This window comes from Pan troglodytes, chromosome 1 (assembly GCF_028858775.2).
Source record: "Pan troglodytes isolate AG18354 chromosome 1, NHGRI_mPanTro3-v2.0_pri, whole genome shotgun sequence".
In the NCBI taxonomy this organism is placed as follows: Eukaryota; Metazoa; Chordata; class Mammalia; order Primates; family Hominidae; genus Pan; species Pan troglodytes.
Window position 1 is genome coordinate 163,936,125 of NC_072398.2, and position 13,227 is coordinate 163,949,351.

Sequence of the window (13,227 nt, forward strand, 5' to 3'; positions counted from 1 at the left end):
ATGGCTTTTTTTTTGCTGCCGTACACATGAGGCACACCTTTACACTGGTGCTTGTGGTGACCATAAGCAATCAGTTACTTGGTTTATCCCAGAAGCAGTAAGGCAGTACGGCCATGCTGAGGTGCTTTTTAATACATCCGGAGTTTTCTTGTTTTCTTTTGTTTTTAGAAGTAGAGAAACAAAAGAATGGCTACTCCATAGGCAGGGCAGCCAATCAGGAGTTTTATTACTGATAATATCAGGACTGCTTACAATCATAGTCCATTGAGTATGAGTCATATGGCATAAAGATTTTGTGCTGCATTTTAGACCTGAATGTGGCTATCGAATTTAAAACTTTTTAACTTTAAAATATTATATAAAATAATGCATGTTTATGATAGAAGTAGTAGAAAACATGGATAAGCAAGAGGAAGAAAACATAAGTCTCCCTTAATACTATCATCGAGTGAGAAGCACTGTTTTGGTGGATATCCTTTATTTTGTGTGTGTATGTGTATGTGTGTGCACACTTATCTATATGTTAAAATTTTAAGCAAAAAAGGGATGATATAGTTTCTAACTTGTATTTTTCACTTAGTACCATTTCTTGAACACCTTTTTATGTCAATCAGCCTCATTAAACATTTTTAGTGGCTGTGTAATGTTTCATTGTATAGCTAGTTATAGTCTAATCATCTAATCAGCTAGTTTTCCTTCAGGGTTTTTTTTTTTTTTTTTTTTTTTTTTTGAGATGGAGTCTCACTCTGTCGCCCAGCCTGGAGTGCAGTGGCACATCAGCTTACTGCAGCCTGTGTCTCCTGGGTTCAAGTGATTCTTGTGCCTCAGCCTCTTGAATAGCTGGGATTACAGGTGTGCACCACCACGCCAGGCTAATTTTTGTATTTTTAGTAGAGACGGGGTTTCTCTGTGTTGGCCAGGCTGGTCTCAAATTCCTGACCTCAGGCGATCCGCCTGTCTTGGCCTCCCCAAGTGCTGAGATGACAGGCATGAGCCACTGTACCCAGCCTAATCAGCTAGTTTTCTATTGTTGGGTATTTATTTCCAATTTTTCAGTGCTGCTTTTGAGAAGGCAGTTCGACTTTTCTCATCAGTCAGTAATCTTTCAATCACAGGAGTTAGGCAAGTGTTATGCCCCCATCCTTACCACTCCCTCACTGTCCCCACTTCCCACCTCTCAAACCCTGGCCTGCATTTTCAGGAGACTGCTTCATGCTGAATGTCCCAGAAGTGTGTGAATCAAAGGTGGACTCAGAGTTCTTACAGGCTCCCTGTGTTTGAAGATGTGTGTTGTTCTTTGTTGCTCCCTAGTAGCTAAGAACCCAGTAAGTCATATTGTGTTCTGGGAGTTGTAGTTATAGTAATCTTAATCTTCATTGTACTTCATGTACACATTTTCGGAAATACTTTACTGAGAAGTGCTGTCTGTTGGTATTGGTCTAGGCCTCACTCTGTGTGTCTGAATCTGGCCATCTTTTTTTGTTTGTTTGCTTTGTGCTTTTTGTTTGTTTTGTTTTTGAGCCAGGGTCTTGCTCTGTTGCCCAAGTTGGAATGCAGTGGCACAATCAGAGCTCACTGCAGCCTCCCTTGGATTCCTGGGTTCAAGGGATCCTCCCACATCAGTCTCCTGAGTAGCTGGGACTACAGGTGCACACCACCATTCCTGGCTAATTTGTTTTTCTTTTTAATTTAAGATAGGTTCTTGCTCTGTTACCCAGGTTGGAGTACAGGGGCACAATCTCTATCTTGGCTCACTACAGCCTTGAACTCCCAGGCTCAAGTGATCCACCCACATCAGCCTCCCCAGTAGCTGGGATTTACAGGAACGTGCCACCATGCTCGGCTAGGTTTTTTTTGTTTTTTTTGTTTTTGTTTTTGTTTTTGTTTTTTGAGATGGAGTGTCTCACTCTGTCATCCAGGCTGAAGTGCAATGGCACGATCTTTGCTCACTGCATCTCCACCTCCTGAGTTCAAGCGATTCTCCCGCCTCAGCCTCCCAAGTAGCTGGGATTACAGGCACCCGCCATCATGCCCGGCTAATTTTTGTATTTTTGTAGAGACAGTTTCACTATGTTGGCCAGGCTGGTCTTGAACTGCTGACCTCAGGTGATCTGCCTGCCTCAGCCTCCCAAAGTGCTGGGATTACAGGCGTGAGCCACCGCGCCTGGCTGTTTTTGTATTTTTTGTAGAGACAGTGTTTCACCATGTTGCCCATGCTGGTCTTGAACTCCTGGGCTCAAGCAATCTATCTGCCTCAGCCTCCCAAAGTGCTAAGTTTACAGGTGTGAGCCACTGTATCCGGCCTCATCCATCTTTCTTAAATGACACTGTGCTAGGCTTCTGAAAAGCCCAAGACATACTCAGTCTTGATTCAGTTCTGGAAAGAGAATGGCTTCAGAGAGATGTTTTGATATTGCTGTGTGTGTGTTTGTGTGTGTGTGTATGTGTTCAAAATAACCTCTTTTCTACTTGCTATTTTGAGGCAGCCAGTAGTCATTTTTATTTCTCTGATCTTAGCACTTGAGGAATTTATTTCAAGTAAGTATAAAATTTTGTAAGTTTGCTTTGTTTGGTCTTGAAAGTTTAGATTATTTCTTAATGTTTGCAAAACTTCTAACTTAATTCATTTGCTGTGTATGTTGTAGGGGAGGGTGTGTGTGTTTGTGTATTTATGTGTAGTTTGAGTGGTATTTTGTACAGTGTTGTATCTGCTAGAACAAAATGCAGATGAAACACCTAATTATTTACTGTCCTAGGAGCTGGGAAAATATGGACTGCTCTATTACAATGCACTGTTCATGATTCTGCCCACCCTGGCCATTGCGTATTTCACAGGAGATGCACAAAAGGTAGGACTTTCTAATTACGGTTTAATGGCTTACGTTGATGAACTGCATTATTATTTATGATGAAAAGATAGGCTTTGTTGTTCAAAAGAAATATGCTTATTAAGTGACCAAAAACTGAGCATTTACTCTTTAAATTGCTAATGTCATGCTAACCTCTTTTCTTGGCGTAAACATTGGATAGTACTAAGATGACTCAAAATAGCTCTGCTGTCAACATAAAAATAGTGCTTGCCAGCTAGTGTCTTTTTCTTACATGCCAGAAGGATAGAGGAAGGGAATTTTTACATTTCTGCTAAACTATAAAATAGGAATAGTAGTAAACTATCCTTGAGAAACAAAAATCTTGAAATAGTAAAATTCTCCAAATCCTAAACAAAATGCTAGGCATTGCTAGAAGTTCTCAGTTTTAGTGTACAGTTGTCATTCTGGTTTAACTCCCAACTTGTTTTTTTTTTCTCAGGAGATATTTAGCATTGTGTGGCAACTTAACCTTATAAAGAACAACTAATATAGTAGTTTACCAATTTTCTGCAAATGTCTAGCTAAATAAATACAGAATAGAGTAGTAAAATAAATCTGGAGAAGAATTTTTGTCTAAAACAAGCCCATATAGGAGACAAATTGATAACATATTGTCAGAATTCACAAAATTCTGCAAACTAAATGGAAATCCAGAATTATGGCAAGGATTTCTGTACCAAGATTCCTTCTAATGATTCCCCTGGCTAGTAACTTCTTCAGAATAAGTATGTTGGTCATTTACTCTAAAGACCGTGATTTTTACAAGTTTGTGGAAGCTAAAATAAAAGAGATTTTTAAAAGCTGTTGGACTATTAAATTGTTCTTGAACCAAAGGCTGGAGACTGACAGCTTATGAAGCTGTTTCCCCCCCCCGCCCATCATACCTCTTTCTTTTAAAGAACTGGTACAGGTCATCTTGAATATACGTGTAAATGTTTTAATGAACTGTGACCTACCTGCCAGCAGGCCTAAAAATGACACCAAAGTAGGAAACAGCTATTTCTCTAATAAAGAGTATTGAATAAGTATTTTGTGGCTGTGAAAAAAAATGGGACAAGAAACTAACGTTTATTGAATCCCTATTATGTGTTAGTCACTTTGTATATTTAATATAATGTAGTTTTTATAACAGTCAAGAAAATTTTAATTATACCTATTTTACTAATGTGGAAGGAGAGGTTCAGAGAGACTAAGAAACTTGTCCAGTGTCATACTATTGGGGAATAGTGGAGTCAAGATTTAAACCCAAGCCTGACTCCAAAGGCTGTGGGCTTTGGAGCAGACTAGCGACTAGCAGAAGCACCCCTCACTCTCCAGCTTTGGGACAAGAATATGGTCTGATATATGGTTCTAAATCTTGAGGCCAATTTGAGAAAGTTGGAAGAATTAATTTGCTTAGAGAATATATAAAGTTTCTTTTAGCAGACATTGAACCAAATGGACTAAGAGAGCAATTTGTATGGCGCTTTGGAGGGAGAGTAATCTAGGTCAAGGAAGAGTAGGTTCCAAGTCCTGAGGTGAGAGTGCTTAGCATTTTTTAAATGGGCAAATACCAGGAAAAGTCAAAGTGGGCCTTGAAGAATGCGGAGGAAGAGAAACAAAAGGTACATTCCAGATAGAACTAACAGCATGAGCTCAGGCATACCTGCAAAGACCAGACTCTTCAAATTAGAAGGTAGAAGTCAAAGACCTTAGAAACATTAGCAGAGACCTTAGAGAGCATCTGGTTTGAGCCTCTTATTTCATAGTTGGGGAAACTGGGCCCCAGAGAGGACTAGAACCTAGATTTTTAAATTCTAAGCAGGTGTTATTACCATTCCCACCATACCACACCCTGATTCCTTCTAAATTAGGACCAATGCTAGACACAAAAATTTGACATTTACTCTGCAGGTAGTGACAAGTCCTTAAAAGTTTGTGACAAAGGGCTGGGTGCAGTGGCTCCCACCTATAATCCTAGCCCTTGGGGAGGTGAGCAGATTGCTTGAGCCCAGGAATTCAAGACCAGCCTGGGCAACATGGCAAAACTCCATCTCTACAAAAAATTCCAAAAAAATTAGCATGCATGGTCGGGTGTGTCTGTAGTCCCAGCTACTGGGGAGGCTGAGGTGGGAGGATCACTTGAGCCCAGGAGGTCGAGGCTGCAGTGAGCCATGATTGTGCCACTGCACTCCAGCCTGGGTGACAAAGCAAGACCGTGTCTCAAAAAAAAAAAAAAAATTGTGATGTAAGTGGTACAGTGGGGAGAATTTAGGGCTCTCAGAATGCAGAAAACTAGCTACCTCCAGTTCTGTGCCTGACCACCATCTGACTTTGGATAAATCCCTTCTGCTCTCCCACCTAGCTTTATCATTTGTAAAATGAGTCTCTAGGTACAGCCCTTTCTGGGGTTGAGACAGAGTTTCTGAGGAGTAAAAGCCATGTCATTGTGGAAACAGGCAGCTATTCTCACAGCTGGCATGAGCCCACTACTCCCCTATAATCAGTGCTGATAAACTGCTCTCGTTTGTTGGACTTCAGACTTTCCTGACCCACTTTGAATGGGGGCCACTTTGAATGGAAACTTTCTGTGTATTGAATGAAAAGATCTCCAAGATAAATGGTTAAATGAAAAAGCACAGTGCAAAATGGTGCATGTGATATCCTACCTTTTGGGTAAAATAAAAAGAAAAATAAGAATACCCCCCACGCGCGCGCGCGCGCACACACACACACACACAATTTTTTCACTTATTTAAATAAAGTCTGGAAAAATATACATGAAACTAATAAATAATTTTTGTGCATATTGTGGGAACAGGGTAAGTAGAACAGGAATGGGAGGGAGACTTCTCAAACTATTCATCTTTCTATATTTTTTTGATTATAGGACCATGTAAATGTATTTAAAAACTATATCAAAGGAACAATAAGGAAAAGATAGTTTTTATATAAATGACTACTATCCTGTGATTAACCCTAAATTTGAAAATAACTGGGGACATGGCAAGTCTGTTTGTTATTATCCTAAGTTGCAGACTCTTGACCCACATTGCAATTTGAAGCAAAATCAATGCAAATTATTCTGAAAGTCTCACTGTTAAATTTAGTAGGCAGAAGAGGGAAAACTTCCCTTTGTTAGGACAAGAATCCAACAAGGGGGCTCTGAAAGGCCAGCTCCCCAGAGAGGCAGGAGTTGGATACAGCAGTTGATGGGGTTGATACAGCCTTTAAGCAAGAGTTGGAGGCCAACGATGAAAAAAACGAAATATATTACCATAAAAATGTAAAGGAAAGTTCCAGTTGAAAAACTCGTCCCAGTGAGCACATAATGCAAGGTCTTGGCAAAGCATTTTGAGAAACCAAACTAGTGTGTGTGTGTGTGTGTGTGTGTGTGTGTGTGTGTATACATATTTAAAGTTTATCCAAGGTTCTCAAAGTTCTGGGTTTACCAGAAACCAAGGAACAAATAAATATATTCAGCACTTAGTTTTTAAAACATGTATCTTCTAACTTAAAAACATTTTTTTAAACTATGCCTCGTGCAAAAACCAGCTTACTGTTAATAAAAGATACCTAGTTAACATAGATAAAGGCAGAGTGGACATCACTTGACCAATGACTTTCCAAAGCATCAATACAGATTGTGTTTAAACTTACTAATTGCTACCTCCAGATGGGATTTTTTTTTTAGTACAAAGCCAGTGATTCAGTCACAGGAGTTGGAGCTTGGCTTTCTGGCAGCACACCCTGCTAGGTGTTCTTACATAGAGATGGAAGAACAGACCACTTGCTGTACATCTCACAAGGCTAGTTCTGTGGTACGCTGTATAATGTCTCCATTATATCACTGGCTAAATTATATGGTTTAGGGGAGTTATAGGAAAAGTTGCTGCACAAATTGTCTGCCTGGAAGTGTCTCATACTAAGCATTGCTGACTAAATAATGAAGAAATTTTAGGCTGTTAAGTTAGCCTGTTTAGAATTATTCATCTTTTCTGGATTGCTCTGTGGACCATACAGATTGATTTTTAGACTCTGAATTATTCTCACCACATAGAGACAGATTCCTTCTGTTTTCTGGGCCTTGGTGTTCCCATGTGTAAAACAGGTGGGTTGGATCAATTATTCTTTAGTTATGAATGAATAGAACTTTCTCTTTGCCAGTATATTATTTGACTGACACTGTTATGTTTTTAACCATTCTTACCTCTGAGATATCTCTTTTTAAATAAGAGCAAGTGACCTGCTTGGCAAGCTGGAATGTGTAGTTTTGACACGATCTGTAGGTTTTATTTTATATAGGTGGCACCACTGACATTATCTTCTTTCTGCCTTAGCAAGTTTCCTCACAGTTTACTTTCAGATAAGGATTCAATTTTTTTCTTAGTAATTTTTCAGGGAAAGAATTTTCAGGAATAGAATATCATTTATTCATCTTTTTTCTTTACCATGACATGCAAAGTCAGTGGTTTATTTTTAGACTTCATGGTAAACAGAGATGTATCAAAACACTAAGAAAATATCTGTCACACTTTGGATTTTAGTTCAGATTTCAAATGAGTTGATGATTCAGAAATGGGGAATGGTTGCCTCAAGTGGACATTGAAACTTTTCCATACTTCTGACTAGATTAGGGTTGGTAAATTGTAAATTGGTGCTAAGTTATCCTGTGCTCATTGTAGACATTACCAAGTAGTCACAACACTTTCTTGCTATGCTTACACATAGCCTGAGACTGTTTACCAAGACAGGAGTCTAGACAGCTAGAATCAGTTGGTCAGAGCTGGTACAAAAGACAAAATCTGATTGCATCCCTGGATGAGAGTTTAGCCTTTGTATTGATTGTGTAGTTTTTGTGCTAATCTTACTCAGATACTCCCTTTCTCTCTTAATTTCCTTAACCTAGGCAACAAAAAAACCCACATTTTTAAAATTAAAAATTTTTTCAAATATTTTTATTTAACTAAAAGTTTTCAACAAAATATCTACTTATACACTGTGACTGTGGTATGTAAACTACTCTTATTTTACATATAAAGACAAAAAGATGAACCCATCAAAAATAATACCTACAACAACTTTTCAACACATTGACAGTACAATAAGATATCAAGAGAAACAATAGAAAGTTAAAAAGTGAGGGGATGAAATTAAGGTGTAGAGTTTTTATTAGTTTTCTTTTTGCTTGTTTGTTTATGCACACAGTGTTAAGTTGTTGTCAGCTTAAAATACTGGGTTATTAGGTTGTGTTTGCAAGCCTCATGGTAATGTCAAATAAAAAAGCATACAACAGATACATAAAAAATGAAAAGCAAGAAATGAAATTATACCACCACAGAAAATCACCTTCACTAAAAGGAAGACAGGAAGGAAGGAAAGAAGGAAGAGAAGACCACAGAACTACCAGAACAAAATGGCAGGAGCAAATCCTTACTTAACAGTAATAATATTGAATGTAAATGGACTAAACTCTCCAATCAAAAGACATACAGTAGCTGAATGGATAAAAAAAAGAAATAAAAAAAAAAGACCCAGTGATCTGTTGCTTACAAGACACACACTTCACTTGTAAAGATTCACATAGACTGAAAATAAAGGGATGGAAAAATATATTACATGCCAATGGAGACCAAAAAAGAGCAGAAGTAGCTATACTTACGTCAGATAGTATACATTTTAAGATAAAAACTGTAAGACACAAAGAAGGTCACTATATAATGATAAAGGGGTAAATTGAGCAAGAGGATATAACAGTTGTAAATATATATGCACCCAACACTGGAACACCCGGATATATTTTAAGTTATACATTAACTTAACCAAATAAATGAAAGATCTCTACAGTGAAAACTATAAAACACTGATGCAAGAATGCACCGATATATAAAACAAATACTACTAGTGCTAAAGAGAGAGATAGATCCCAATACAGTAATAGCTGGAAACTACAATACCCCAGTTTCAGCATTGGACAGATCTTTCAGACAGAAAGTCAACAAAGAAACATTGGATTTAATCTGCACTGTAGACCAAATGGGTCTAATAGATATTTACGGAACATTTCGTCCAGTGGCTGCAGGATACACATTCTTTTTCCCAGCACATGGATCCTTCTCAAGGAGAGACCATATGTTAGGTCACAAGACAAGTCTTAAAACATTCAAAAAATTGAAATAATATCCAGCATCTTCTTTGACCACAATGGAATAAAGCTAGAAGTTAATAATGAGGGATTTTTGAATACATGGAAATTAAACAATATGTTCCTGAATGACAAATGGGTTAATGAAGAAATTAAGATGGAAATTAAAAAATTTTTTGAAACAAATGATAATGGAAAACCAAAACTTATGGTATACAGCAAAAACAGTACTAAGAGGATAAGTTTACAACTGTAAATGCCTACATCAAAAAAAAAAAAAACTTCAAATAAACAACCTAATGATACATCTTAAAGAACTAGAAAAGCAAGTTCTTTTGGGTTCCAAACCCAAAATTAGTAGAAGAAAAGAAATAATAAAAATCAGGGCAGAAATAAATGAATTTGAAATGAAGAAAACAATACAAAAGATTAATGAAACAAAAAGTTGGTTTTCTGAAAAGAAAAAATTGACAAACCTTTAGCCAGGCTAAGAAAAAAAGAAGACCCAAATAAATAATATCAGAGCTAAAAAAGGAGATGTTACAACTGATACCACAGAAATTCAAAAGATCATTATTGGCTACTATGAGCAACTGTGTGCCAATAGATTGGAAAAGCTGAAACAAATGGATAAATGCTGGACACATACAACCTACCAAGATTGAATCATGTAGAAATCCAAAACCTGAACAGACCAGTAACAAGGAATGAGATCAAAGCTGTAATAAAAACTCTCCAAGCAAAGGAAAGCCTGGATATGGCTTCACTACTGAATTCTACGAAACATTTAAAGAAGAACTAATGCCAATCTTACTGAAACTATTTCAAAAAATAGAGGAGGAGGGCATACTTCCAAATTCATTCTGCAAGGCCAGTGTTACCCTGATACCAAAATCAGACAAAGATGCATTAAACACACACACACACACACACACACACACACACACACACAAAACACAGAACTGTAGGCCAATGTCACTGATGAATAGTAATGGAGAAATCCTCAACAAAAATACTAGCAAACCAAATTCAACAACAAATTAAAAACATCATTCATCATGACCAAGTGGGATTTATCCTAGGGATGCAAGGATGGTTCAGGATACACAAATCAATTAATGTAATACATCATATCAACAGAATGAAGGACAAAAACCAAATGATCATTTCGATTGATTGATGGTGGAAAAAACATTTGATAAAATTCAAAATCCCTTCATGATAAAAATCCTCAAAAAACTGAGTATAGAAGGAAAAACAATATATGACAGATGAATGGGTAGTATCATACTGAATAGGGAAAAATGGAAAGCCTTTTTTCTAAGATCAGAACACAACAAGGATGCCCACTTTCACCACTGTTACTCAGTGTAATACTGGAAGTCCTAGCTAAATCAATCAGACAAGAGAAAGAAAGGGCATCCAGATTGAAAAAGAAGTCAAATTATCCTGGTTTGCAGATGATATGATCATGTACTTAGAAAAACCTGAAGACTCTACCAAAAAACTACTGGAACTGATAAACAAATTCACTAAAATTGCAGGATACAAAATCAACATACAAAAATCAGTGGCATTTCCATATGGCTATAGCAAACAATTTGAAAAGGAAATCAAGAAAGTAATTATATTTATAATAGCTACGAATGAAATAAAATACTTTAACTTAAAATTAACCAAAGAAGTGAAAAGTCTCTACAGTGAAAGCCATAAAACACTGATGCAAGAAATTGAAAAGGACACAAGAAAATGGAAAGCTATTCCATGTTCATGGATTGGAAAAATCAATATTGTTAAAATGTTCATGCTGCCTGAAGCAATCTACAGATTTAATTCAACCCCTGTCAAAATACCAGTGAAATTCTTCACAGAAGTAGAAAAAACCATCCTAAAATTTATGTGGAACCACAAAAGACCCAGAATAGCCAAAGCCATCCTAAGCAAAGAGAACAAAACTGGAGGAATCACATTACCTGACTTCAAATTATACTACAGAGCTATAGTAACCAAAACAGCATGGTACTGTCATAAAAACAGACATATAGATCAGTGAAATCTATGTGTCTGAATAGAACACAGAACTAAATCCATACATCTAGAGTAAACTAATTTTTGACAATGGTGCCAAGAACATACACTGGGGAAAGGACAGTCTCTTCAGTGTATGGTTCAGGGAAAGCCGGGTGTACATATGCAAAAGAATGACGCTAGATCCCTATCTCCTGCCTTGGACAAAAATCAGATCAAAATGGATTAAAGACTTATCTAAAACTTCAAAGTATGAAACTAGCAGAAGAAAATATTGGGGAAACTCTCCAGCATATTGGACTGGGCAAGGATTTCTTAGTAATACCCCACAAGCACAGACAACCAAAGTAAAAATGGACAGATGGAATCACATCAAGTTAAAAAGCTTTTGCACAGTGAAGAAAACAACAGTCAAGAGACAACCCACAGAATGGGAGAAAATATTTGTAAATATTTGAAAAACAGCTCTATAGGAAAAAATCTAGTAATCTGATTAAAATAATTGGCAAAAGATCTGAGTAGACATTTCTCAAAAGAAGACATACAGATGGCAAACAGTCATATACAAAAAGTGCTAAACATTGTTGATCATCAGAGAAATGCAAACCAAAACTACAATGAGATATCATCTCACCTTAGTTAAAAAGGTTTTTATCCAAAAGTCAGGCAATAACAAATACTGGCAAGGATGTGAATAAAAGGGAACCCTCATACACTCTTGGTGGGAATCTAAATTAATACAAGCACTATGGAGAACAGTTTGGAGGTTCCTCAAAAAACTAAAAATACAGCTACCATACAATCTAGCAATCCCACTGCTGGGTAAAACCCAAAAGAAAGGAAATCAGTATATTGAGGAGATACCCCTATTTTGTAGCACTATTCACAGTAGCCAAGATTTGGAAGCAACTCGAGTGTCCATCAACGAATGAATGTATAAAGAAAATGTGGTACATATAAACAATGGAGTACAATTCAGCCATAAAAAAAAGGAGATGCTGAAATTTGCAACAACATGGATGGAACTGGAGGTCATTATGTTAAGGAAATAAGGCAGGCACAGAAAGACAAACTTCACGTGTCCTCATTTGTTTATGGGAACTAAACATTAAAACAATTGATCTGATGGAGATAAAAAGTAGGTGGTTTACCAGAGGCTGGCAAGGGTAGTAGCGGGGTGCGGAAAGCTGGAAGGGTTAAGAGATACAAAAAATGGTTAGAAAAAATGAATAAGAACTACTGTTTGGTAGCACAACAAGATAATTGTTCATTTCAAAATGTAGCTAAAAGAGTATAATTGGATTGTTTGTAATACAAAGGATAAATGCTTGAGGGGATGGATACCCCATTTACCCTGATGTGATGATGATTATTATTGTTATTATTTTGAGACGGAGTTTTACTCTTCTTGCCCAGGCTGGAGTGCAATGGTGCGATCTCGGCTCACTGCAACCTCTGCCTCCTGGGTTCAAGTTATTCTCTTGCCTCAGCCTCCTGAGTAGCTGGGATTATAGGTGCACGCCACCACGCCCAGCTAATTTTTGTATTTTTAGTAGAGATGGGGTTTCTCCGTGTTGGTCAAGCTGATCTTGAACTCCTGACCTTAGGTGATCCGCCTACTTCGGCCTCCCAAAGTGCTGGGATTATAGGTGTGAGCCACCGAGCCCAGCCCGTGATGTGATTATTACACATTGCATGCCTGTATCAAAATAGCCTCAAATAACCCATAAATATATACCTACCATGTTATTTAAAAATAACAATTAAAAAAATTAAAAAAAAATAAAAGCGTAGTTATAGGTAGTGGTAGGTCCATATAACATTTGCTGTCTCCCGTTGATTATGGGACATTGTTTTCACTCCTGGGGTATTTACATTATACTGCTGGCACCTGTAGCACTAAAGACTTTATTCAAAACAGAAGGAAAGCCTAAGAAGCATCTTTGTATATTAAATCTGTAATCACAGCTACCAGTCAGCCAAGACCAAAGATTCCAGGCCTTGTGGCAGAGAGCCTGTTTAGTTCTGTGTCACACACAGAATGACCAGGTAGGTCATTCTCTTCACAATGGCTCTTTATCAGAGCTTTCTCTAGAAGCAGAAGTTCTGTTTCATTTTAAATGTTTTGTTTTTTTCCTGATTAACAAAATGTATGTTCACCGTGCCTTCTATTTCCTATCTTAGGGAGAATAAAAAATTCGCTTG

General features: G+C 37.3%; 1 protein-coding gene across 4 annotated transcripts in view; it reads left to right on the forward strand.

The window, feature by feature from the left end:
• The window catches only part of SLC35D1 (solute carrier family 35 member D1), a 55,064-nt gene that overhangs the window by 9,393 nt on the left and 32,444 nt on the right, over positions 1-13,227 (forward strand). For all 4 annotated transcript variants that reach the window (XR_683066.5, XM_009460255.5, XM_001151573.7 and 1 more), the window contains one exon: positions 2,757-2,849. Coding sequence is in view for 3 of the 4 variants with exons in the window: in XM_009460255.5 (XP_009458530.1) it covers positions 2,757-2,849 (93 nt within the window). In the remaining variant the exon portion in view is untranslated. The remainder of the gene's footprint in view (positions 1-2,756; positions 2,850-13,227) is intronic.